Here is a 26,529-nt window from a genome sequence, read left to right as displayed (position 1 = left end):
GTATTGAATAAGTTTTTGTTTTGTGGTTTTTGGTTTTTTTTTGTGTGCTGGGGATTGAACCCAGGGCATTGTACATGTGAGTTAAGGAAAGCACTCTACCAACTGAGCTATATCCCCAGCCCTTGAATGAGTTTTTGAGATGTGTTGAAGTTATGGAAGTAGACCTACTATGCTAGATAACATCTGAGGTTCACAGAGCTATTGACATCTAAAAATAATAAATCATTGGATGTGGTGGCATCTGTAATGCTAGCAACTAAGGACACTGAAGCAGGAGGGTTACAAGTCAAAGACTTCAAAGATTCAGCAAGACTCTCAGCAACTTAATGAGACTCTGCTTCAAATTTAAGAAAAAAAAAAAGAGAGAGAGAAAGAGAATGGCAGACTCAGTTCAGTGGTAAAGTGCCCTTGGGTTCAATCCCTAGTACTACTATTAATAATTAACTAATTAATTAATTAAAATCAATTAAGGATGTTCAGGTTTTAAAATAAGATAGTTAAAATACATTTAAAACTTAAAAAATATTAATTATGATGAGATTCAAAGGACATGCTTCTAAAATAATAAAAATCTTCAGGTTAAGTCCAAGCAAGGGTAAAAGAATCACTGAGAACGTACAAGTATTCAGTCATTTTCTGCTATGTGAAATTAGCTGTTAATAACTTAAATTGTATTGTAATTTTATGTATTATACATGTAAACAAAAGGATGTGAACTTAATACCTACATTCTGATGATGAAATTTATAAATTTCAACTATGAAATGAAAAGACTAAAGACTGGGCAATGAAAATAATAAAAGTTAAAACAACTTCATTTTCCATGTACTCACATATTTTTACTTGGAATTACATTATAGCTGTCACATACAATAGCTTGGTTAGGTTTAAATCAACTTGCAATGGGCAAAGGAAGGTCAAAGAAGGGTTTATACAATATTCAATAAGCAATAATATCTGTTCAGTGTGCAATAAAATGAAAAGGTACTAACCTAGAAACAAAGAAAAAGAATTTATTGTGTTTAAATTCCAGAAATAAAAGTAACAGAATGGCATATTATCCTTAACAAAACTGGTCCTATAATTTCTAAACTGTAGTCCAATTAAAACATTTAAGAAACAGAAACAATCTACATGTTTTTGTACTTCATATATACACCTGAGAAAGTTATCTAGAAAGAAATAGGCTTTAAAACTCTTAACCACAAAGATCTTTCTACGGTGACATGAAAATGAGCTATGCATGTGAGAAACACTAAGCCACTTCCCACAGAGATTTTTTTCATGTCCCAGCTGTGGGTTGTGATCCATCAGCAACATAATATTTCACATCAATATGAGCTCATTCAACCAAAGAAGCACAGTAATGTTTTAAAACCACATGTTTATATTCATTAGTATGTAAAAATCATAGTACACAGATCTGAAAATGTTTAACTTGTCCATAAATAAGAGTATATTGTCTCAGTGTAAGTTTTTAAAAGAGGTCTAAGCAGTCAGTCTAATAATGGGGGAAGCAGATTACATTTTGGTTTAAAGTAAAGATATGTTAAAATTATAGCTGTTGTCATTGTGAAGAACTAACATATGAAAACAAATTTAAAAAATTAAGTTCTTCTGGCAACAAAATTATATCTATTGTAATGCTGCTAAGAAAAAAATCAATTCAGAGCTTCAACGCAATTTGTGCTTTCTATAAATATGTAGTATTACGCTCAAACATTTCTAAGTGACTAGATTTGTAAATAAGGAGTGAATTTCTTTTCATCACAGTTTATTTTTAATTCATCCTATGTAGATTATAGGTAGAACTAAACACTACTTAACTTTTTTCTAGTAGTTTAACTATATGAATCAAGATCTTTTTTTTTAACAGTGATTTATTGTGATTCTTAAACAACAAAAGCAAATTCTAAAATTATAACCTGAAATTAAGCATTTAAAATTTCAGATGACAGAGTCAATAGTTGGTAACAGCTTCTTTAATTTCATATTAATAGTCCAATTAAAAACACTAACAACTACCTGGCAATAGATTTGAAAGAATTAGAAGGATTCTGTGAAGGAAAAAACAAAACCGAACATGCAAAATACCCCCCAAAACACACGATCCTCTCTCATTTTATAATCTAAAATTGTAAAATGTTTATAAATACATGATCATTCTACACAATACAGATCTTCTAGAGCACTTCTAATGGAAATTACAGTTTTTGGTCTTACGGAATAAGACTAAGATGAAAAGGGGGATGAGAACAGTGAAATCTGGGGAGCAGACCTTTCTACAGGAGCAAGCTGCAGTTCATCCAGTCGAGGTGGTGGTTACAGTTCAGTACATGATTTTCAAGGCAACTAAGTAATCAGGATGTGTGTTTCCCCTTCCTGGAGTTAACAATTCTTTAAAACTCTCTGAAATATCCATAAAGGAGTGTTGGGCTTGTTTGTTTCTCCAAAAGGGAACGAAGAATAAATAAGTGGGAGTAGGGATTTCTATCCTCAAATTCACACATACAAGTTAAACTGTAAGCTGGTTTTAGACTACCCAGCGAAATAACGTTGTTGGTTACCATCAGAGGCAGTTGCTATTCTACCTAGATGTTTCAAAACATAATTCAATAAAACAAATACATATTATGCCTCAAACAACTAGAAAGCGTTGCATTATTATTCAAATACCATGTTTAATTAACTCCTAAGGTAATAGACTGTGAGGATGTTGTACCTTAATGATTTACCTGAATCATTACTAGCAATCAAATGTCAAATTCAAAACTGTTATATGAGTAAAATCATCATTAGAAAGACTCAACGCTAATGAAAAAAGAGGGGGAAATGAGTGTGAAATACTAACACCAAATGTCTGGAGGCAGAATTTTTGTTTGTGGAAGACTGAGTGAGGAGATAGATGCACCCAATCAAAACCAACTGGAAGACAAAACAGAGTATGAAAAATGTTTATAAAAAAAAAAATTGAAGAAGAGAGAAAATGGAAGAAGGACAGGCAGCAAAAGAATTATTGGATAGACAGAAAATAAGAGAAAATGAGACATGTGCATATGGCTCTTTTTTCTGTCCTCTGTGTTCCTAAATAATTTACAATGTAAGTGGCATATAGGCCACATTAGCAGGCGAGAATGGGCCTTCTGATGATAGAGATGAAGGATTTGGGGCTAATGAATTGTTTTGCTTTTTGTTTTTGTTTTTGCTTTTTAATTCATACCTGAAAGCCTTGAATCCTTGCTAAATATTCCAGTTGTTTTGAAGGTTGTACTGGAGAACAAGGGGGAGTAGGAGAACTTCCTTTTAAACCTATGGCTTCAGCTGTAGGAGATGTTCCATTCATAAGGAGTTCCCTGGCAATTGTGGCTGAACTATTCGATGTGGGAGATATACTGAAGAAAGAGCTTGAAGGTTGGTTCATATCTTTGGGTGACAAATAGCCTAGAGTAGTGCCAGAGATTACTTTGTGGCGGCTGGCTTCCATCTCTTGATAAACATCAGGAGACAAATGAAGAATTCCTTTTGGAGCTATAAATAAAATGAAGGAACACTGTTAATACACTTAAAATAACTGAAAACAAATATGTTATAGCATTATTAGCTCAACGGCTTCCCTTAATGTAGTAACAAAGAAATAAGAAGCACTGCCAATCAAGTATCTTCCTCATGCCTGCAGAGACAACTGTAGCTTCTATTTAGAAGTGAATAAAGTATGTTTCAATATTCCTAAAATCAGAAGTTTAAAAAAATCCAAAAAAGTGGTTTCAGAGGAATTATGTGTGGTAGGAAAGTCATGGAGAAAATAAGGGAAATTGATGTGTGGAAATACAGTGAGGGAGAAGATTGAAAATATGGAATATCTTTATCCTGAAGATCAATATTTTATTCTCATTAATAGAAAGTAACCACCCCATCATATGTAGCAACTCAGACACAGAAAATAAAATGAAGGCAGTACCAGTCCAAACATTTTCAAAGACACAAACCTATATATTCAATGGCCTACTGGTCCTCTCCTTTCCACAAGGATATCCCACAGAATATTTTAACTCATGAACATGTCAGAAAGGGCATCCTCTTCCCCAAACTGACATGGTCCCTATCTTGCTTAGCTAATTATGTCACCACCATCTATCTGGATACTGCCTAACTTATACCCCTGGTGATCATCTCTGATTCACCCATAACCAAGTGGTTATAGTGTCCATTCTAACATCTCTAGAATTTGCCCTTCATCATCTGGTATATTTGTTCAAGCCAGGCCATGGACAGGTACTGCAAGCAAAAGGAGTGAGACTGGTGCTATGTCATCAATTGGTAGAGCTTTAAACACATCAGAGGCCCTTTCCTTTGACTATCATTTGTCTCAGAGATGTTTCAAGCCATATTTCACACTGCTTGTTCTGATTAGGTATTAACAACTCTCAAATCATATTATCTTTTAAAATTAATGAAAAGTCATCCCTTGGAGAATGTGCCTTGGGAGATACAGCTTAATGCCCTTGCTTTCACACCCATCCCACCCTCCTGCAATTAGCTTTCTAATTGGAACCTCCTATGTTTCACATAGTGGCTAGTAACAATCACTGAAAGGTTTCACTGCTGCTAGTCTCCACAGCATTCATTTTGCAAAATGTGTTCTATAACGAGTCTGCAAAAAAGGGTTCCATGATAAAGAAATTTGGAAAATAATGCAAATCCATTCTCTCTTCCTCTCTCTTGTGTGTGGGTGCGCGCAAACTCTTCAGGGAGATTAAAAATGCATATTAGCATAGTAAAGAATCAAAGAAGCTCAGAACAGAAACTTTCAACTTGGTTTATCCCAGAACTTCCAAGCTAATTTTATATCCATGCTTTCCTCATAAAATTCAAAGCAGTAAACATTATGGAAAATCCTGTAAGGCCAAACCATTCTCCTCTAATTCCCAAATATATATATTCCCAAATATATATATTCATTCTAATTAGTTGTACATGACAGTAGAATGCACTTTGATACATCATACATAAATGGAGTTTAACTTCTCATTCTGCTGGTTGTACATGATGTGTAGAACCACACCGGTTATATAATCATATATGTTAATAGGGTAATGTCTGATTCATTCTACTATCCTTCCTACCCCCAGACCCCCTCCCCTCCCTTCATCCCCTCTGTCTAATCCAAAGTACTTCTATTCTTCCCTAGCCTACCCCACCTTATTGTGAATTCACTTCCACATATCAGAAAAACATTTAGGCTTTGGTTTTGGGGGATTGGTTTATTTTGTTTAGCATGGTATTCTTCAGCTCCATCCATTTGCCTGCAAATGCCTAATTTCATTCTTTCCAATGGCCTTTATTTTGCTTAAACTTGTGTGCTGTTAAACCTCTCTGGTGATGTTTTCAGTTCAGTTATTTAGTCTTCACCTCCATGATTTCCATTTGGTACTTTTTAAAGTTTGAAATTCTCAGCTGCAATTAGCACTTTGTTCATGAATTATTCTCTTGACTTCAGAGAGCATCTTAGAGAGGGTCATTTTGAATTCTCTATCAGGTAAATCACATATCTCCATTTCATTAGCATCAGTTTCTGGAGATTTATCTCAATCTTTTGTTTGGAAAATATGTTTCATTTTCCTTGCTTCTCTTTGTTGGTGCCTGCACATTTGGACAAAAGAGTCACCTCTCTTAGCATTCACAGACTGGCCATGTATTGGCAATACTCACTAATATCAGTCTGGTCAGAGACTCTCAGTGTCTCTTAAACTTCTGTGTTAATCTAACCTGTTTTTCATTGTTCTTCCACCCCCAGGTATCCAGTCTGCCACTCCCATCAGCACTCAAAGACAAGCAAGACTGGGCCAATTTCTCCAGGTTGCCCCATATAAACTGAGTCATTGGACATATGGTGCACCTCTTTATCTCTCGAAGAAGAAGCTGGGCACTGGGGTTTTTCAGCTGTTAGCTCTGTGCAGGGCTAGGGGTGGAGGAGTAGGTACAGTGACCACCTGTTCTCACTATTCCCAGGCGGCTAGAGTATGCCATGTCCCATCAGTACCCTGAGACAGGCTAAACAGAAGCCAGTCCTCTGGGTAGCCCTCAGAAAAGTTGAAGCACTGGATGCCTGATGCATCTCCTTCCTTTCTCAGGAGCACCTTAGAACTTGTGTGTATGCTGGGGGTGTGGGGGGCTGTCTTGATTGTATGGCACTGTGCCAGAGACTGAGATTTTTGGTATAAGGATATTTTCCTTATACCAGTTTTCCTTTCCTATCAATGTAGCTGGTATCATGCTTGCCTGGGGTGCAGGAGCTTCTTACAAAGGGAATATGTCCATGAATTATTGTCAAACTGGTGTGTTCATGGAGTAAAGAGGGACCAGGGCTTTATATCCACCATTTTGCCAAGGCTAGACCATTCTCTTATTTAAAAGCCTTTTCATTAGTTCCCTACCACTTACATTACAGACTCTAAACTCCTTAAGATGACATAGGAAGACTTTAATAATCTGGCTCCTCTTTGATTCATCATCCTCATCTACTTCTTCATGAAGACCCCATGCTCCAGTCATATATACTTCTTCTGATACTCTAGGCTGATCCCAACATGCCTTCATTTCTATTGCTCAGTTACAAGTACATATATACACAAACATGCATGTATGCACAAGATGCATTCTCTGTTCCCTCTCTCCCTCGCGCCACCACCCCCAGTTCAGCTGCTACTATGTCCCATATACTGTGCCAACCAATAACAACCTGGCCTCAAGTCAAGTTCTGCCTACTGGGCAGGACAATAAAAACAGGTAACAATGTAGTAGGTGCCCTAGAGAGTGCATAGTAGAAAGGAGAAACAACAGGAGCTCAGGAAAGGCTTCCTAGAGATGACGCTGACAGTAAATTTCAAAAGGTAAAAAGAAACTATCCAAAAAGGAAGAGAACTGAAAACAAGGGACAGCTTGGGCAAAGGAAGGGAATAGGAGGATTTGTATTCCAAGAAATCCTGGGCAGTTCCTCACCACTAGAGGTTGAAGAGGAAGCTGGGAATAGTAAAAGATGAAGATAGAGGTAGCAGGGGTCAAGTTCCAAGAGACCTTATCCTGATGGCATTAAAGCATAAAAAAGCTTTGGATTTTAATAGTTAAACAGCATAAAATAATGCATAATCTTATTTTATAGATTGAGTTTATATCTTTGTTTAGTTTTCAAATTCTGTCCATTTAAGTTTTCATTTCTTAAAATTAGAAATAAACTTTTTTTAACCATATTTTTACTGGTGCATAATTATACATTATAGCTATTTTTGTTGTTGCATATTCATACATGCATACACTATAACAATATAATATGGTATCATTCCCCACTATCTCCCTTTACCTCTCCTCTTTACTCACCCTGGTCCCTTTCCTCTACTCCACTGGTTTCCCTTCCATTTTCCTAAGATTCCCCATCTCTACTTTTCTTTTCCTTTTTCCTCTCTAGTTTCCACAGGAGAGAAAATAAACAACTCCTGACTTTGAGTTTGGCTTATTTCACTTAACACAATGCACTCAAGTTCCATTCACTTTCCTGCAAATAATTTCATCATTCTTTATGGCTGAATAAAACTCCACTGTGTATATATACCACATTTTCTTTGTTCATTCATCCACTGATGAACACCTAGGCTGGTTCCATAACTTAGTTATTGTGAATTGTACTATTATAAACATAAGTATGTATATATCACTATAGTATGATGGCTTTAATTCATTAGGATAGACACCAAAGAATGGTATAGCTGGGTCATATAACAGTTCCATTCCTAGTCTTTTGAGGAAACTCCATGCTGATTCCATAGGTGTACTAATTTACAATCCTAGCAACTCTGTAAAAGCGTTCCCTTTTCCTCACATCCTCACCAGCATTTATTATTGTCTGTACTCTTGATGGTTGCCATTCTAACTGAAGTGAGATGAAATCTCGAGTAGTTTTGATTTGCATTTCCATAATTTCTAAAGTTGTTGAACATTTTTTTCATAATTTGTTGCCATTTGAATTTCTTCTTTTGAGAAGTACCTGTTCATTTGCCTATTTATTGATTGTTATTATTATTACTATTATTCTTTTGGCCGTGGTGTTTTTTGAGTTCTTTATGTATTCTGGATATTAATCCCCAGACAGATGAGCAGCTAGCAGATTTTCTCCCATTATGTAGGCTCTCTATTCATGCTCGTCATTGTTTCCTTTGTTGTGCAGAAGCTTTTTAATTTGATGGCTTCCATTTAGAATTCTTGGGGTTTTTTCCCCCTTTAACAACATTTACTTTTTTAAAACAATTATTTTTAGATACACACGACAGTGTATTTTTACATTTTAATACAAACATGGAGTATATCCTGTTCTAATTAGGATCCCCATCTTGTGGTTGTACATGATGAGATTCATTGTGCTGTATTCATATATGTACATAGAAAAGTTCTGTCAGATTCATTCCACTGTCTTTCCTATTCCCATCATCCCCCTTTGTCTAATCCAATGAAATTCTATTCTTCCCCCACCCCGCCACCTTCTTGCATGTTAGCATCCACATATCAGAGAGAACAATTGAACTTCAGGTTTTTGGGGGTTGGCTTATTTCACTTAGCGTAATAGTCTCCATCCATTTTCTGGCAAATGTCATAAAGTCATTCTTTTTATGGCTAAATAACAGTCTACTGTGTATATATACCATTGTTTTTTTTTTTATTCTTTCACTTGTTGAAGGACACTAGGTTGGTTCCATAGCTTGGCTGTTGTGAATTGAGCTGCTATAAACATTGATGTGGATGCATCACTGTAGTATGCTGATTTTAACTCCTTTGGACATATACCAAGGAGTATTATACCTGGGTCAAATGATGGGTCCATTTCTACTGCTTTCCAGAGTGGTTGCACTAATTTGTAATCCCACCAGCATTATGTAAGTGTAAACTCACCAAAATTTATTGTTATTTGCATTCTTGATTATTGTCATTCTGATTGGAGTTAAGATGAAATCTCAGTGTAGTTCCAATTTACATTTCTCTAATTGATAGAGATGTTGAACATTTTTTCATATATTTGTTGACCATTAGTATTTCTTCTTCTGTGAAGTGTCTGTTCAGTTCCTTTGCCCATTTACTGACTGGGCTATTTGGTTTTTGGGGGTTAAGTTTTTTGAGCTCTTTATATATCCTGGAGATTAATGCTCTATCTGAGGTGAAGGTGGCAAAGATTTTCTCCCGTTCTGTAGGCTCTCTCCTCACGCCCTTGTTTCCTTTGCTGTTAAGAAGCTTTACAATTTGATACATCCCATCTGCTGATTCTTTATTTATTTTTGTGGTGCTGAGGATCGAACCCAGTGCCCCACCCATGTGAGGCAGGCACTCTACCTCATCTGCTGATTCTTGATTTTACTTCTTGCTCTTCAGGAGTCTTGTTGAGAAATTCGGTTCCTAAGCAGACATGATGGAGTACTGGGCCTACACTTTTTTCTAGTAGACACAGGGTGACTGCTGTAATGACAAGATCTTTGATCCATTTTGATTTGACTTCCATGCAGGGCGAGAGATAAGAATCTAGAAACTACTTCTACATATGGATATTCTGTTTTTCCAGCACCATTTTTTTTAAAAGGCTATCTTTTTGCTAACATATGCTATTGGTATCTTTGTCAAGGGTCAGATATCTATATCTATGTGGATTTGTCTGTGTATCCTATTCTGTTCCATTGGTCTTATGTCTGTTTTGATGCCAGTACCATGCTGTTTTTGTTACTATAGTTCTGTAGTATAATTTGAGATCAGGTACTGTGATGCCTCCAGCATCACACAACTTGTTCAGGATTCTTTTGATTACTCTGCATCTTTTATTATTCCAAATGTGTTTTAGGAATATTTTCTCTAGTCCTGTGAAGATTATCATTGGTTTTTTGATGGGGATTATATTATATCTACATAAAACTTTTGTTTAACATAATTATTTTAGCAATATTAATTTTGACTAGCCATGAACAAGGAAGGTTTTTTCATTTTCTAATGTCTTCTTCAACTTCTTTCCTTGGTGTTCCATAATTTTCACTGTAGAAAATTTTACACCTCCTTGGTTAGATTTATTCCCAGGTATATTCTTTTTCTTGAGGCTATTGTGAATAGGAGTGTTTTCCTGATTACTTTCTCGGCAGATCCATTATTGGTATATAGGAAAGTTACTGATTTTTCTATGCTGATATTGTATCCAGGTACTTTTATGAATTTGTTTATAGGATCTTCTACGTATAGGATCAAATCATTTGCAAACCAATACTCTTGATTTCTTTTACTATTTGTACCCCTTTAATTTTTTTCTCTCGTCTGATTTCAAGAGAACTATAATGAAGAGGAGTGATGAGAGTGGATATCCTTGTCTTGTTCCTGATTTTAGAGGAAATGATTTCAGTTTTTTTCCATTCCATATAATGCTTGCTTTGTTTATCACATACATCCTTTTGACTTTGAGGTAATTCTATCCCTGACTTCTTCAGTGTTTTTAACATGGATGGGTGCTGGATTTTGTCAAAGTCTTTTTCTGCATCTATGGAAATGATCATGTGATTTTTATCTTTGATTCTATTTATGTGATGAATTATATTTATTGATTTGTGTATCAAACCAACCTTGTATCTCTCAGATGAAACCAACATGATCATGATGTTCAAACTACTTAATGTACTTTTCACTGTGGGTTGCTAATATTTTATTAAGGATTTTTGTGTCAATGTTCATCAGAGATAATGGTCTCTAGTTTTCTTTCCTTAATGTGTTTTTATCTGGTTTTGGTATCAGAGTAATACTGACTTCATAGAACGAATTTTGGAGTGTTCTCTCCCTTTCTATTTCACAGAATAATTTGAGGAGCCCTGGCATTGTTTTTCTTTAAAGATCTGGTAGAACTCAGTCTGACTTCTTGGTTGAGAAGTTTTTAAATTAATGCTTCTGGTTATTTAATACTGGTCTATTTAGTTTTTCTATGTCTTCTTGGCTCAATTTGGATAGGTCACATGTGTCTAGAAATTTGTCAATATTTTCTATATTTTCCAATTTATTGGAATATAAGATTTCAAAACACACTCTAAGGATTCTTTGTAACAATTTCACACTCTCACTAAAGTATCTAAAAGTGCTTTCCTATTTTGGTATTAACCATTATAATTTTAAAAATCCTTGGCGCTTATTTACTGAGACAGAAAGCAAAACCATGGTTGCCTGGGAATGGGGTTGGCAGGAGTGACATGCAAAAGGACATGAGGAAACTTTCAAGGAGGTGGAAATGTTCACTTCACAGGTTTATAAACATGTAAAAAAAAATGATCAAACTGTATACATTGTGTGCAGTTTATTATACTTCAATTAACATTGTAAAAAATATTTGCAAATTTGATAAGTGAAATGTCATACATATTAGAAATTTTTATACCTATTATTACTAATTTTTTTAACTATCTGGATGCATGTACATAATTCTTATTTAAATGTTATGACTCTAACTTATATACTCAGTTCAAGAAACTTAACCATATTACTTCAGTATTGTTATTAGACAATTTTAATAGACTTTCTAATAGCAATATTATAAAGTAACAAAATACACTCTCAATACTCAAGGAAGGCATCACATCACAGTATAAAGACTGGTAGAGAGGATCAGGATCTCCTACTATACAGCGAAGTACAAGATGACTTTTCTTTGTGAATAAGGAAGATTGCCTTCTATAGAGTTCAACTCTTAACAAAATGGTCATAAAACAGTATAAAAGACACATGGATTTATGAAAGTCTGTAGTCAACTTCTAAATAATTTTCAACTTGAGTATCAGTAATAGTGATGGATTGCTCATAATTAGAGTTTTCCTGTTGAAATTTAAATTGCTGTTCAAGAGTACAAAGGCCTAAAAAGTAGAATCAAAGAGTAATTTAGCATGTGCATATTTAGGGACCTTTAACTTATTTTGCCAAATTATATTTCTATTAGGAGACATGACAAAATCTACTTTTATTCACACATCTACCAAAAGAGGTTTCAGTAATTCTAAGTAGTCATTGCCACCCTACAATAGTTCATTATTACCTTACCTTTACTTGATTACTGTTTAGGATAGATTTTTCTCTCATGCAACAACCAAAGTCTGTGTTTTCTCTGACCTCAGTTTTGCTCATGGACTTTAAACACTGCATGCTGCTCGGGCTTAATACATCCCATTATATTCACTCCTTATCTGAAGAGGTCCTGAGACCAATCTTCCAATATCTACTTTTGTTCCTGATTTTGCCTTTGATACTCCCTCCTTGGTTCTATCAGTCTGTGACCACTTTACACAGCTACACTGCAGACACTGTTTGTTATCTCATTTAATTCCAACAACCATGCTATGAGATGGATATTCTTAGTCACCTATATTAGTGATATAAAAACAGAAGCATAGAAATGTTAGGCAACTCACCTATGGTGATAAAGATAATAAGCAGCAAGTCAGACTCTTATTCTAGGCAATATATCTCTAGAGACTGGACACTTAATCATTATATTAAATGCCCCACTAAAAGAACAGGTAAGGAACTCAATGTAATATCCAGATACCTAAGGCTCAACTCAGAAACCAAACTCCAAGCCTGAGATTAGCCCAGATTAGTTCCCCAAGCTCTGGCAGTGTGGACCACATGGCAGGGGCCTTGTTCTTTCCGAAGGTCACTTTGAGACCAAGTAATGGGTGAGAAACTTAAGAAGGAACCCACTGGACTGCCCTGATCTCTAGGGAGATCATAAACAAGACAGAATCCATCCTCAGCACAATATTTAGCTGCAAGGCTGATGTGAGGTATTGAAATATTCTCTTCCTCCTACCCAATTGCTGGAATCCAGTGAAACAGGTATTTGATGAGACCTGCTTCCCTTTCCCACACAGTTCACTGCCAAACTGGTCTTCTAGCCGAGGATGCTGGATCCCCAGTTCTGCCTAAATTTAAAGTCACATATATACTATTTATGGAGTCAAAAATAAATAACATAAAATTTGAAGAAAATTTTTATGAAAGCTAAACTAAAAAAGGAAACTGCTGACTCAGAACAATACAATGAAAAAATCAAACTGGTACATTATTTTTGAGAAGTTTCATTTTAAGTTCAGTCTCAGAATTACCTTAGAAGGGAAAGCTAGAAAGAAACAGCAACTATAAGAAATCACTATTGAACAAATGCATAAAATAATGTATTTTACATTGTATGAAACCAGTATCACTATGATACCAAAACCAGATAAAGACACATAGAGGAAGAAAACTATAGACCACTATCCCTGATGAATACAGATGTAAAAATCCTTAATAAAACATTAGCAAACTGCATTCAAAAACACATCAAGAAAATACACCATGATAAAGTGGGCTCCATTCCAGGGAGGCACGATTGGTTCAACATACACAAGTCAATAAATGTAATTCACCACTTAAATAGAATTAAGAACAAGAATCATATGATGATCTCAATAGATGCAGAAAAGGCCTCTGATAAAATCCAGCACTCATTCATGTTAAAAATGCTAGAAAAAGCAGGAATAAAAGGCTACATAGAACAAACTCAAAATCAAAACAATACTGAACAGAGAAAAAACTGAAAGCATTTCCTCTAAAGTAAAAAACAAGACAAGGATGTGTACTCTTAACCACTTCTATTCAAGATAGCTCTCAAGGACTGGGGAGATAACTCAGTTGGTAGAGTGCTTGCCTTGCAAGCACAAGGCCCTAGGTTCAATCCCCAGCACTGCAAAAATAAAAAAAAAAAAAATCTCAAAACTCTAGCAAGAGCAATGAGGCAAGAGAAAGAAATTAAAGGAATACAGGCGATCCAAGATGGCGGCCTAGAGGGTGACTGCACCCCCAGTCGCTTCAGAACCCAGGAGTTAAGAAGGGGAGGCATTGAGAGACTCGGACTGAAATAGAGCCACGGGTGAGTCTGCCCACTGGGTAAAGCTCGGCCCGGGTGGCAGGCCCAGATAGAGGTGGCTTATCGGAGCAGGGCAGGGCAGCTAGAGTCTTCCACAGGCAGCCCTGCGCACTCCGGCGGTGGGCCCCGCCCACACAGCCAGCTTCTCCAGGTTCTCGGAGCAGGCCCCCTAGTGAGAGCCTTTCTGACCAGAACAAGCTCCAAGTCCTGGAGCCAGCGCAGCGCAAGGTACTCTGGCACGCAAGCAGCTTCAGGGACCAGGATAGGGCAGCCAGAGACTTCCCCAAGTAGCCTGGACCCCTGCAGTGGGAGGTGCCTTTCAAGGCTACCTTCTCAGAACAGACCGCCCAGTGAGAGGCTTTCTACATAGAACCAGCAACAAGTCCCCAAACCAACAGAGAGCTTCGATCCGCAAGCAGCCTCTGGGATCAGGGCAGGGCAGCCAGAGACCTCTTCAGGCGGCTCGGCCCACTCCGGCCGCAGGCTCTTTCCACGGGGTGATCCAAGATGGCGGCCTACAGGGTGACTGCATCCCCAGTCGCTCCAGAACCCAGGAGTTAAGAAGGGGAGGCATTGAGAGACTCGAACTGAAATAGAGCCACGGGTGAGTCTGCCCACTGGGTGAAGCTTGGCCCGGGTGGCAGGCACAGATAGGGGTGGCTTATCAGAGCAGGGCAGGGCAGCTAGAGTCTTCCCCAGGTAGCCTTCCACACTCCGGCGGTGGGCTCCTCCCACACGGCCAGCTGCACGGTGCAGGACCCCAGTGAGAGCCTTTCCGCACAGAGCCAGCTCCAAACCCTAGAACCAGTAGGGGGCTAGGGGCAGCTTTCTTCGGAAGCACTGCATTATCAAGTTCCTCCAAGACTTCAGGCTACTGAAGCCTGGGAGGTGATACACTGGAAATCTACCGGGACACTATAAGCCAATAGAGGAAATTTGCAATATCTCAGGATCCCACTGATAGCTGACCAATATGAGAAAACAAGGGAAGAAAATGTCCCAAACAAACCTAGATACTACATCAATAAAACCCAATGACAGCACAGCAGAAGAAATGTCAGAAAGGGAGTTCAGAATGTACGTAATTAAAACGATCAGGGAAGCTAATGAGGAGATGAAAGAGCAAATGCAGGCATTGAAGGAGGAGATGAAAGAGCAAATTCAGGCATTAAATGATCGCACCAATCAACAGTTAAAAGCAAGAGATCATTTCAATAAAGAGTTAGAGATACTGAAAAAAAACCAAACTGAAATCCTTGAAATGAAGGAAACAATAAACCAAGTTAAAAACTCCATAGAAAGCATAACCAATAGGATAGAACACCTGGAAAACAGAACCTCAGAAGTTGAAGACAAATTATTTAATCTTGAAAACAAAGTTGGCCAAACAGAGAAGATGGTAAGAAATCATGAACAGAATCTACAAGAATTATGGGATATCATGAAAAGGCCAAATTCAAGAACTATTGGGATTGAGGAAGGCACAGAGAAACAAACCAAAGGAATGAACAATCTATTCAATGAAATAATATCAGAAAATTTCCCAAATATGAAGAATGAAATGGAAAACCAAGTACAAGAGGCTTATAGAACTCCAAACATACAAAATTACAACAGACACACACCAAGGCGCATTATTATGAAAATACCTAACATACAAAAAAAAGCAGAATTTTAAAGGCCGCGAGAGAAAAGAATCAAATTACATTCAGAGGGAAACCAATAAGAATATCAGCAGATTTTTCAATCCAGACCCTAAAAGCTAGAAGGGCCTGGAACAACATTTACCAAGCCCTGAAAGAAAACGGATGCCAACCAAGAATCTTATACCCAGCAAAACTTACCTTCAAATTTGACGATGAAATAAGATCCTTCCATGATAAACAAAAGCTAAAGGAATTTACAAAAAGAAAGCCAGCATTACAGAACATTCTCAGCAAAATATTCCATGAGGAAGAGATGAAAAACAACGATGCAAATCAGCAACAGGAGGCGCTAGCCTAAAGGAATAGCCAAATAAGGAGAAACCAAATCATGTCAAAACAAATATGAGTCAACTGATTGGGAATACAAATCATATCACAATAATAACCCTGAATGTTAATGGCCTGAACTCATCAATCAAAAGACATAGACTGGCAGATTGGATTAAAAAGAAAAATTCAACAATATGCTGCCTGCAAGAGACTCATCTCATAGAAAGAGACACCCATAGACTAAAGGTGAAAGGATGGGGAAAAACATACCATGCACACGGACACAGCAAAAAAGCTGGAGTATCCATCCTCATCTCAGATAATGTGGACTTCAAACCAAAACAAGTCAGAAGGGATAAAGAAGGACATTACATGCTGCTTAAGGGAAGCATAAATCAGCAAGACATAACAATCATAAATATCTATGCCCGAACATTGGCTCATCCACGTACGTCAAACAAATCCTTCTCAATTCCAGAAATCAAATAGACCACAACACAATAATACTAGGCGATTTTAACACACCTCTCTCACCACTGGATAGATCGTCCAAACAAAAATTGAATAAAGAAACTATAGATCTCAACAACACAATCAACAATTTAGACTTAACGGACATATATAGAATATACCATCCAACAAAGAACGAATATACTTTCTTCTCAGCAGCACATGGATCCTTCTCTAAAATAGACCATATTTTATGCCACAAAGCTACTGTTAGCAAATACAAGAAGATAGAGATACTACCTTGTACTCTATCAGATCATAATGGATTGAAATTAGCAATAAATGACAGAATAAAAAACAGAAACTTCTCCAATACCTGGAGATTAAATAATACACTATTATATGATGAATGGATAACAGAAGACATCAGGAGGGAAATTAAAAAATTCTCAGAAGTAAACGAGAACAAAGACACATCATATCAAAATCTCTGGGACACTAGGAAAGCAGTACTTAGAGGAAGATTTATTTCATGGGACGCATTCAAAAAAAGAAGTAGAAATCAACAAATAAACGAATTAACACTACAGCTCAAAGCGCTAGAAAAAAAAGAGCAGACCAATACCAAAAGTAGTAGAAGACAGGAAATAGTTAAAATCAGAGCCGAAATCAATGAAATCGAAACAAAAGAAACAACTGGAAAAATTAACAAAATAAATAGTTGGTTCTTTGAAAAAATAAATAAAATTGATAAACCCTTAGCCACACTAACAAAGAGAAAGAGGGAGAAAACTCAAATTACTAAAATTCGGAATGAACAAGGAAACATCACAACAGACACGAGTGAAATACAAAACATAATTAGAAGCTATTTCGAAAATCTATAATCCAACAAAACAGAAAACCTCGAAGACATCAACAAATTTCTAGAGACATATGAATTACCTAAACTGAACCAGGAGGACATACACAACTTAAATAAACCAATTTCAAGCAATGAAATAGAAGAGGTCATCAAAAGCCTACCAACAAAGAAAAGTCCAGGACCAGATAGGTTCTCAGCAGAGTTCTACAAAACCTTTAAAGAAGAGCTCATTCCAATACTCCTCAAACTATTCCATGAAATAGAAGAGGAGGGAACCCTCCCAAACTCGTTCTATGAAGCCAATATCACCCTGATACCTAAACCAGACAGAGACACATCGAGGAAAGAAAATTTCAGACCAATATCCTTAATGAACATCGACGCAAAAATTCTCAACAAAATTTTAGCAAATCACTTACAAATATATATTAAAAAGATAGTGCAACACGATCAAGTGGGTTTTATCCCAGGGATGCAAGGTTGGTTCAACATTCGGAAATCAATAAATGTCATTCACCATATCAACAGACTTAAAGTTAAGAATCACATGATTATTTCAATAGATGCAGAAAAAGCATTTGATAAAATACAGCATCCCTTCATGCTCAAAACACTAGAAAAAATTGGGGTAGTGGGAACATTCCTTAACATTATAAAGGCCATCTACGCTAAGCCCATGGCTAATATCATTCTAAATGATGAAAAACTGAAAGCGTTCTCCCTAAAAACTGGAACAAGGCAGGGATGCCCTCTTTCACCGCTTCTATTCAACAACGTCCTTGAGACTCTAGTCAGAGCAATCAGACAAACCAAAGAAATTAAAGGGATACGAATAGGAAAAGAAGAACTCAAACTATCCCTGTTCGCTGATGACATGATTATATATTTAGAGGAACCTGGAAATTCCACCAGAAAACTTTTAGAACTCATAAGTGAATTCAGTAAAGTAGCAGGTTACAAGATCAATGCTCATAAATCCAATGCATTTTTATACATAAGTGATGAATCTTCAGAAAGAGAAATTAGGAAAACTACCCCATTCACAATAGCATCGAAAAAAATAAAATACTTGGGAATCAATCTCACAAAAGAGGTGAAAGACCTCTACAATGAGAACTACAGAACACTAAAGAAAGAAATTCAAGAAAACCTTAGAAGATGGAAAGATCTCCCATGTTCCTAGATAGGCAGAATTAATATTGTCAAAATGGCTATACTACCTAAAGTGCTATACAGATTCAATGCAATTCCAATTAAAATCCCAATGAAGTACCTTGCAGAAATAGAGCAAGCAATTATGAAATTCATCTGGAAGAATAAAAAACCTAGAATACCTAAAGCAATCCTCAGTAGCAAGAGCGAAGCAGGGGGTATTGCAATACCAGATCTTCAGCTCTACTACAAAGCAACAGTAACAAAAACGGCATGGTATTGGTACCAAAATAGACAGATAGATCAATGGTACAGAATAGAGGACATGGACAGAAACCCAAATAAATACAATTTTCTCATACTAGACAAAGGTTCCAAAAATATGCAATGGAGAAAAGATAGCCTCTTCAACAAATGGTGCTGGGAACACTGGAAAACCATATGCAATAGAATGAAATTAAACCCCTATCTCTCACCCTACACAAAACTCAACTCAAAATGGATCAAGGACCTCGGAATCAGACCACAGACCCTTAATCTTATAAAAGAAGAAGTAGGTCCAAATCTTCAACTTGTTGGCTTAGGATCAGACTTCCTTAACAGGACTCCCATAGCACAAGAAATAAAAGCAAGAATCAACAACTGGGATAGATTCAAACTAAAAAGCTTTCTCTCAGCAAAGGACACTATCAGCAATGTGAAGAGAGAGCCTACAGAGTGGGAGAATATCTTTGCCAACCATACTTCAGATAGAGCACTAATTTCCAGAATCTATAAAGAACTCAAAAACTCTACACAAAGAATACAAATAATCCAATCAACAAATGGGCTAAGGAAATGAACAGACACTTCACAGAAGAAGATGTACAAGTAATCACCAGATATATGAAAAAATGTTCAACATCCCTAGTAATAAGGGAAATGCAAATCAAAACTACCCTAAGATTTCATCTCACCCCAATTAGAATGACGCTTATCAAGAATACAAGCAACAATAGGTGTTGGCGAGGATGTGGTGAAAAAGGAACGCTCATACATTGCTGGTGGGGTTGCAAATTAGTGCAGCCACTCTGGAAAGCAGTGTGGAGATTCCTCAGAAAGCTTGGAATGGAAACACCATTTGACCCAGCTATCCCACTCCTTGGCCTATACCCAAAGGACTTAAAATCAGCATACTACAGAGATACAGCCACATCAATGTTCATTGCTGCTCAATTCACCATAGCCAGATTGTGGAACCAACCTAGATGCCCTTCAGTTGATGAATGGATAAAGAAACTGTGGCATATTTATACAATGGAATATTACTCCGCAATGAAGAATGATAAAATTATGGCATTTACAGGCAAATGGATGAAATTGGAGAATATCATGCTAAGTGAGATAAGCCAATCTCAAAAAACTAAAGGACGAATGATCTCGCTGATAAGCGGATGAGGACGTATAATGGGGGGTAGGAGGGGTTAGCATTAGGTTTAGGGTTAGGTTTAGGGTTAGGGATAAGGAGAGCGGTAAGAATGAAGGAAAGAAGGACTGTATAGAGGGAAAAGAGGGGTGGGAGTGGTGGGGGGGAAGGAAAAAAAATAATCAAACATCATTGCCCTATGGAAACGTATGATTACACAAATGGTATGCCTTGACTGTATTTACAAATAGAGAAACAACATGTATCCCATTTGTATATAGTAATCAAAAAATAAATTAAAAAAAATAAAAAAATAAAGGAATACAAATAGAAAAAAAGTCAAACTGTCTGTTATGATATGATCCTATATCTAGAAGACCCAAAAAATTCTAACAGAAGACTTCTACAACTGATAAATGAATTCAGCAAAGTAGCAGATACATGATCAACACTCAGAAATTAATAGCTTTCCTATACTCCAACAGCAATTCTGCTGAGAAAGAAACCAGGAAAACATTCCATTCACAATAACCTAAAAAAAAAAAAAAAAAAAAAAACCTAGAAATTAATCTAACCAGGATGTGAAAAGTCTCTACAATGAAAGCTATAGAACACTGAAGAAATGTTCTTGAATAGGTGGAATTGATATGTCAAAATAGACATATTTACAAAAGCAATATACAGACTCAATGCAATTCCCATCAAAAATTCAATGACATTCTTCACAGAACTAGAAAAACAGTCCAATTCATTTGGAAGACTGAGACCCAGAATAGGCAAAGCAATTCTGAGCAAGTAGAGCAATGCATGAGGCATCATAATACATGATCTCAAATTATACTGCAGAGCTATAGTAAAAAAAAAAAAAAATGCTGTCATGTATAACTAATTAGAATAAAAATAAATTTTAAAAAACAGCATGGAAATGGCATCAAAACAAACATGAAGATCAATGGAATAGAACAGAAGACACAGAGACAAACACACCTACTTACAGTCATCTGGTATTTGACAAAGGTGCCAAATTTATGTTGGAGAAAAGATAGCCTTTTTAACAAATGGTGCTAGGAAAACCAGACATCCATATGCAAAAGAATGAATCTGGATCCCTCTCACCCTGCACAAAAGTCAAATAAAAATGAATCAAAGACTTAGGAATTAGACCTGCAACTGCTAGAAGTAAACAAATGGGTCAACACTCCATCATATGGGTACAAGTACCAATTTTGTCAACAAGACTCCTACAGCTCAAGAAATAAGACCGAGAATCAATAAGTGGGATGCTGTCAAATTAAAAAACTTCTGCACAGCAAAAGAATCAAGAACATCAAGAGAGAGAGAGACTTCAGAATGGAAGAAAATCTCTGCCAGCTGCCCTCCAAGAATATATAAAATATACCAAGGGGGATTAATACCAAGAATACACAGAAGTCAAAAAACTCAAAAAAAAAAATCTCAATCAATAAATGGGCAAATGAACTAAACAGGTATCTCTCAAAAGAAGAAACACAAATGGCTAATAAATATATGAAAAAATGTTCAACATCTCTAGCGATCTGGGAAATGCAAATCAAAACAACACTAACATTTCATTTCATTTCACTCCAGTCAGAATGGCAATTCTCAAGAACATGAAGATGTGGGGGAAAAGGTATACTAATACATTGTTGGTGAGTTTTAAATAGTGCAACCACTCTGGAAAACTGTATGGAGATTCCCCAAGAAACTAGGAATGGAACCACCATATTCCATTCCTTGGTATTTAGCCAAAAGAACTAAAATCAGCATATTATAGCAATACAGCCACTTCAATGTTTATAACAGCACAATACACAATAGCCAAATTATGGAATCAGTCCAGAAACACATCAATAGATGAATGAATGAAGAAAATGTGGTATATATGCACAATGGAGTTTTACTTAGCCATAAATAAGAATAAAATAATGGCATTTTCTAGTAAATGGATGGAAATGGAGAATATCATGCTAAGTAAAACAAGCCAGACTCGGAAAATCAAGGTATGAATGTTTTCTCTCAAATATGGAAACTACGGCAAAAAGGAGAGGAAGAAGATGGTAGGTGGAACACATATCATAAATATACAGGGAAGACAAGTGGAATGGAAGAAAGAAAACAAGAGGGAAGAAGGAAGGATGGAAAAGGGGAGGAAAAATTAGAATGAATTAAACAAAATCAGATCATATGCATAAACGAATGTACCAAAGGGAATTTCACCTTTATGTATACGTAGAAAGTACCGATCAAAAATAAATAAACAAGCAAAAGGAAGATCAGTAAATCAGAGGAATGAAAATGGCAGGGGTGGGAAAGGGGAAATTAGAACTGAAATCAAATTCCTTCCATGCATGATTTTTGTCAAAATGAACCCAATTACTATGTATAACTATAAGGCTCTAATTTTAAAATAATGTATTCTAATGTGTTTAAAAGCATAACTTGAAATCAGTGGTGAAATTAACCTTATTCTTATCCTGAGCTGGATAAAAGTACTGATTTTATCAATCTGTACATTTCACTGGTGATTTTTTTCTTTTTGCTACTTTTAATATAATGATATATATGAAGAGTTATTATTTTGGGGAATACTTATGAATAAAATTACTGAGAAAGAACTTTTCAGTGAGATACAAGTCTTTCGCTGAGCACAGTACTAGGTAGGAGTGCTTAGTCTGGTCCTGGTCCACAAAAGGCAGAACCCCAGGGCACAGCCTCATAGGAGACCCTGACAGAGCATCCAGTGTGCCTCAAAGAGATTTCTTCTCATGCAATTGGCAGGAGGTGTAAGATGTAAGAAGAAGTAATGATAAACTTGCCTTAAAAAACTAAAACCAAGGGTTGAGGATGTAGCTCAATCATAGAATGTTTGCTTAGCCCACACAAGAGTCCGGGGCTCAATCCCCAGCACCACCACAAAACAAATAAACAAACAAAAATCCTAAAAACAAACAACAGTAACAGCAATAAAATTTGCATGAATTTTTGTAATAAACTGGAAAATACTTTTGGAAAACTTGTTCTACTACACAAATGTACACAGCTTAGCCAGAGAAAGGAGATAATCAGAATTTTCAAAAATGGTTAAAATGTTATTTTTTCTTTAAAAGAGAAAAATAAGAAGTGTATAATAACAAAGGATAAGAACATGGGTTGATAAATAAACTCCTTTTTAAATCTTACACTTGGGAATGATTTATACTTTTGTCAGAAATTTTCTTTAACAAGAAAATTCTGGAGTGCAAAATGAGTGAGATAAATCGAAGAGCAAATTTGGCACAAGTGTTTCCAAAAGAGATCTAGGGACAGGTGTAAGGCGAATAATAAACTGTAAACTTTCAGTTATATATACAAACCAATATGTATCTTTCTCGGGGAGACAATCTAAAACTTACATTAGAAACATGGAGGAACTGTCAATCACACCATCATCCCAAATACACTAAAGACCTACTCAGCATATTTCTATGATTAGAAACCACTTTCAAATAGAAGACATAATTATAGATTAAAGAAGAGGGGGAAACTGTGTGAAACAGTTTGACTTTACAAGGACAGTGCATCTCATGAATAACTCCTAAGTATAGTTTAGGGAGTTAACTGGGGAGTCAGTCATTCCCGACACGTGCACCTTTTTCAAGGCTTAATATTTCCCAATAAAGACAGAATTCTCAAGAATTTTTACTGAGAAAGACAAAACTGTTGCAATGAAAATGAAGTCTGAGAGCAGCTTGTGAGGATAATGAGTTATCTTCAATTATTAGTTTATAATTAAATGGGGTAAAACGGTGGTTTGTAAGATAGAGATCATTCTCATTAGTCGTTTTCCTTTACAAAATCTCCGTTAGTGACTATTACCCTAAACTGCAAGAAGACTGAAATGTGGGTTATGTATATTTTCCACATGACATAAATGACCTGATCTCTTAGTAGGAAGAAACAAGGTTACTGCACCAACACTGAAAAAAATCACACCACAGTATTCCTCTGCTAGGATCTTGAGTAGTTCTTCCTAGTCAGTATCTTCAAGCAATTCACAAAACAGGAATAACAGCAATACTAATTATAAATAAAATTCATAGAGTCCTTACTAGATCTCTGGCTTGTTTTAAATGCTTTGCATATTTTAGCTCAGTAACCCTCACAATGACCCTATGAAGAAGGGACTATAATTACACAGTAGAAGATCCTAAGGCACAAAGAGGTTATATGACTTGCTGAAAGTGGCAGGTGTTGGGGCCACGCATCTGGCTATAGTAGCAGCGCATGCAACTGCCTTTACAATCAGTAAACAAACAACAAAACAAGAACTTTTGTTGTTCATATCTGTACACTTATAAATTCTTCACTTCTGTATTCCTGAAATATTCTAATACATGATAGAGAAAAGAAACCGTCAAAACATTAAACTGAAAATGAGGTGTCTCTCTTTATTTTAAACCTGTTTTCTAGGTTCACTAAATCAGAGTTTGCCCTTGCGCAGTAATAGAAAAGATGGAGATGAAGGCCAGGGGAAAAGTTACTTTAAAAAAAAAAAAAAGTCTCATTGTGATACCGCCCTGGGAGAGATGTTAAAATAATATGCTTAGCCATTTTCATAGTTTTAGTTATGGTGAGAAAGTAATTTCAAGAACTAGATTAGTATAAAATTTTAAGCACAGCTTTAAGATAAAAAAGTTAGCCCACATAATATTGTTTTTCAATTTCCCTTATATGACATATTTGAGATTTAACAATTTATTATAAATTAGTCTATATGTTACTCAGAAACTTATGAAAGATCCCACAATATTATGAAAATTGGAATTATATAATATTAAGTATTTATCCAATTTTTTAAATGTCATAAAAATAACAAATTCATTTTTTAAACAATATTTTTACTTGTGAACTGTACTTGTACGTAATATGGGATTTCTTTTACATATTTGTACATGCTCATAATATAACTATATATAACTTGGCCAGTATCACTCCCCAGCACTCCCCCCAACAAATTCTTTGTTTTTGTTTTTAAAGAACAAGGAAAGGGGAAAACTAGCAAGACAGAACACTTCAACCAAAACCATGTTAATTCAGCAAAAAAAAAACAAAAAAACAAAACAAAAACCCCACTGTCCTACTCTTACTCATGTCATCTACTGCAGAGTGTGGGACTTCCACCCTCACAAAGCTGTACTGAAGCCTCAACTTCCCTAATGTGGGAGTAAATGTCAAAGAAAGCCACTTAGGGCACTAGTACTTTCATCCTCAGTCTGCAGTGTTAGTGGAGACAACAGAGGGAGCCTAGACTTCTACTCCTACCTGGCAATAATGAATGATCCCTTCCCCTTTCCACTAGAGTGATGTCAGGACAGGATTTAAGGGAAATCAGTTCTCATGGATGGGGGACCCTAATCCACTAAACAGTAATGAGGAAGATCCCACTTTGAGTGTCAATGGGGGCAGAGTGGGGAACCTGGACTTGTACCTTCAACCAGCAGTAGCAAGGTGGCACTCCTCACTTTACCTTCTGGAGGTGGGTCACAAAAAGCAAAATAAAACAAGAACAAGAACAATGGAAGGTTTAAATAAGATACAAGGTCTCATAAATATGAATATTCTTAGGTTTCAATAAAGACATCACCAGACATAGCAACAATCATAGAGGTCTCAAAGTAAATGAAAAAATAAATTAAAAGATGCCAAAAGTGAGATGTTGGAGATATTTGAATAATCAAACAAGTATTTTAAAACAGCCATGATAAAAATGCTTCAATGAACAAATACAAATACATAAGAAACAACTGAAAATATAAAGTCTCCGCAAACAGGTGAATAAAAAAAATTAGAAGATTAAAATAACCAAATGGAAATTTTAGAACTAAAATACACAACCAAAAATAAAAAGCAGAGCAAAGGAAAGAATCAGTGAAAGAAGGCAGAAATTACCCAATTAGAAGAACGGGCAGAAAATTGGCTGGAAAAAAAAGAGAGAAAATGTAAACAACAGAAAAAACCAAGAAAGCCTCAAGAATCAGTTGAGAATACAACAAAAGACCTAGTATTCATGCTATAGAAAGGAGAAAGAGAATAGGGATGAAAAAGTACTCAAAAGATATAGCTGAAAACTCCCAAACTGGCAAGAGATATAAATCTTCAAGATGCTAAGTAAATCCCAAGCAGGATAAACACAAAGAAACCTATGCCAGGACACAATGAAATTCAACTTCTGAAAACTAAAAAGACAAAGAATCTTGAAGTGGTCAGAGAAAATAAAAATCTAACCTTAGGGGAAAGACAATTCAAATGACAGATTTCTCATCATAAACCACAGAGACAAAGAGGGAGGAACACAATGTTTATCAAGAGCTTTAAAAAAAAAAAAAAAAAGTCAATGTACAATCCTATATCCAGCAAAAATATATTTCAGGAAGGAAGGTGAAATCAAGACAGTCTCAGATGAAGTAAGAAGATTATCTAACAAATACATGCTAAAAGAATGGCTAGATCAAGTCCTTTAAGGAGGAAAGAAATGAAAAAAGAAAGATCCACGGACCATCAGGAAGGAATTAAAAAAGCATGGTAGGCAAAAAACATAGGGCAAGTACAATGGAATTTCTTTCCTCTCTTTACTTTTCTCTGATTTGGATTTTCCTGTTAAAACAATAATGGTACTATTATCTGATGTGATTCTAAAAGTATATAGGAAAAATACTTAAGACTA

The 26,529-nt window shown here is 36.1% G+C and overlaps 1 protein-coding gene across 10 annotated transcripts in view; it reads right to left on the bottom strand.

Annotated features, from left to right (window-relative positions):
* Stau2 (staufen double-stranded RNA binding protein 2) overlaps positions 1–26,529 on the bottom strand; it is a 336,959-nt gene that overhangs the window by 119,439 nt on the left and 190,991 nt on the right. For all 10 annotated transcript variants that reach the window (XM_047525257.1, XM_047525247.1, XM_047525205.1 and 7 more), the window contains one exon: positions 3,221–3,528. In XM_047525257.1, coding sequence (XP_047381213.1) covers positions 3,221–3,528 — 308 coding nt within the window. The remainder of the gene's footprint in view (positions 1–3,220; positions 3,529–26,529) is intronic.

The sequence above is a fragment of the Sciurus carolinensis genome, chromosome 1, assembly GCF_902686445.1.
Source record: "Sciurus carolinensis chromosome 1, mSciCar1.2, whole genome shotgun sequence".
NCBI lineage: Eukaryota > Metazoa > Chordata > Mammalia > Rodentia > Sciuridae > Sciurus > Sciurus carolinensis.
The sequence above is the reverse complement of the archived record's forward strand: the minus strand, read 5'-3'. Positions and strand labels throughout refer to the sequence as shown.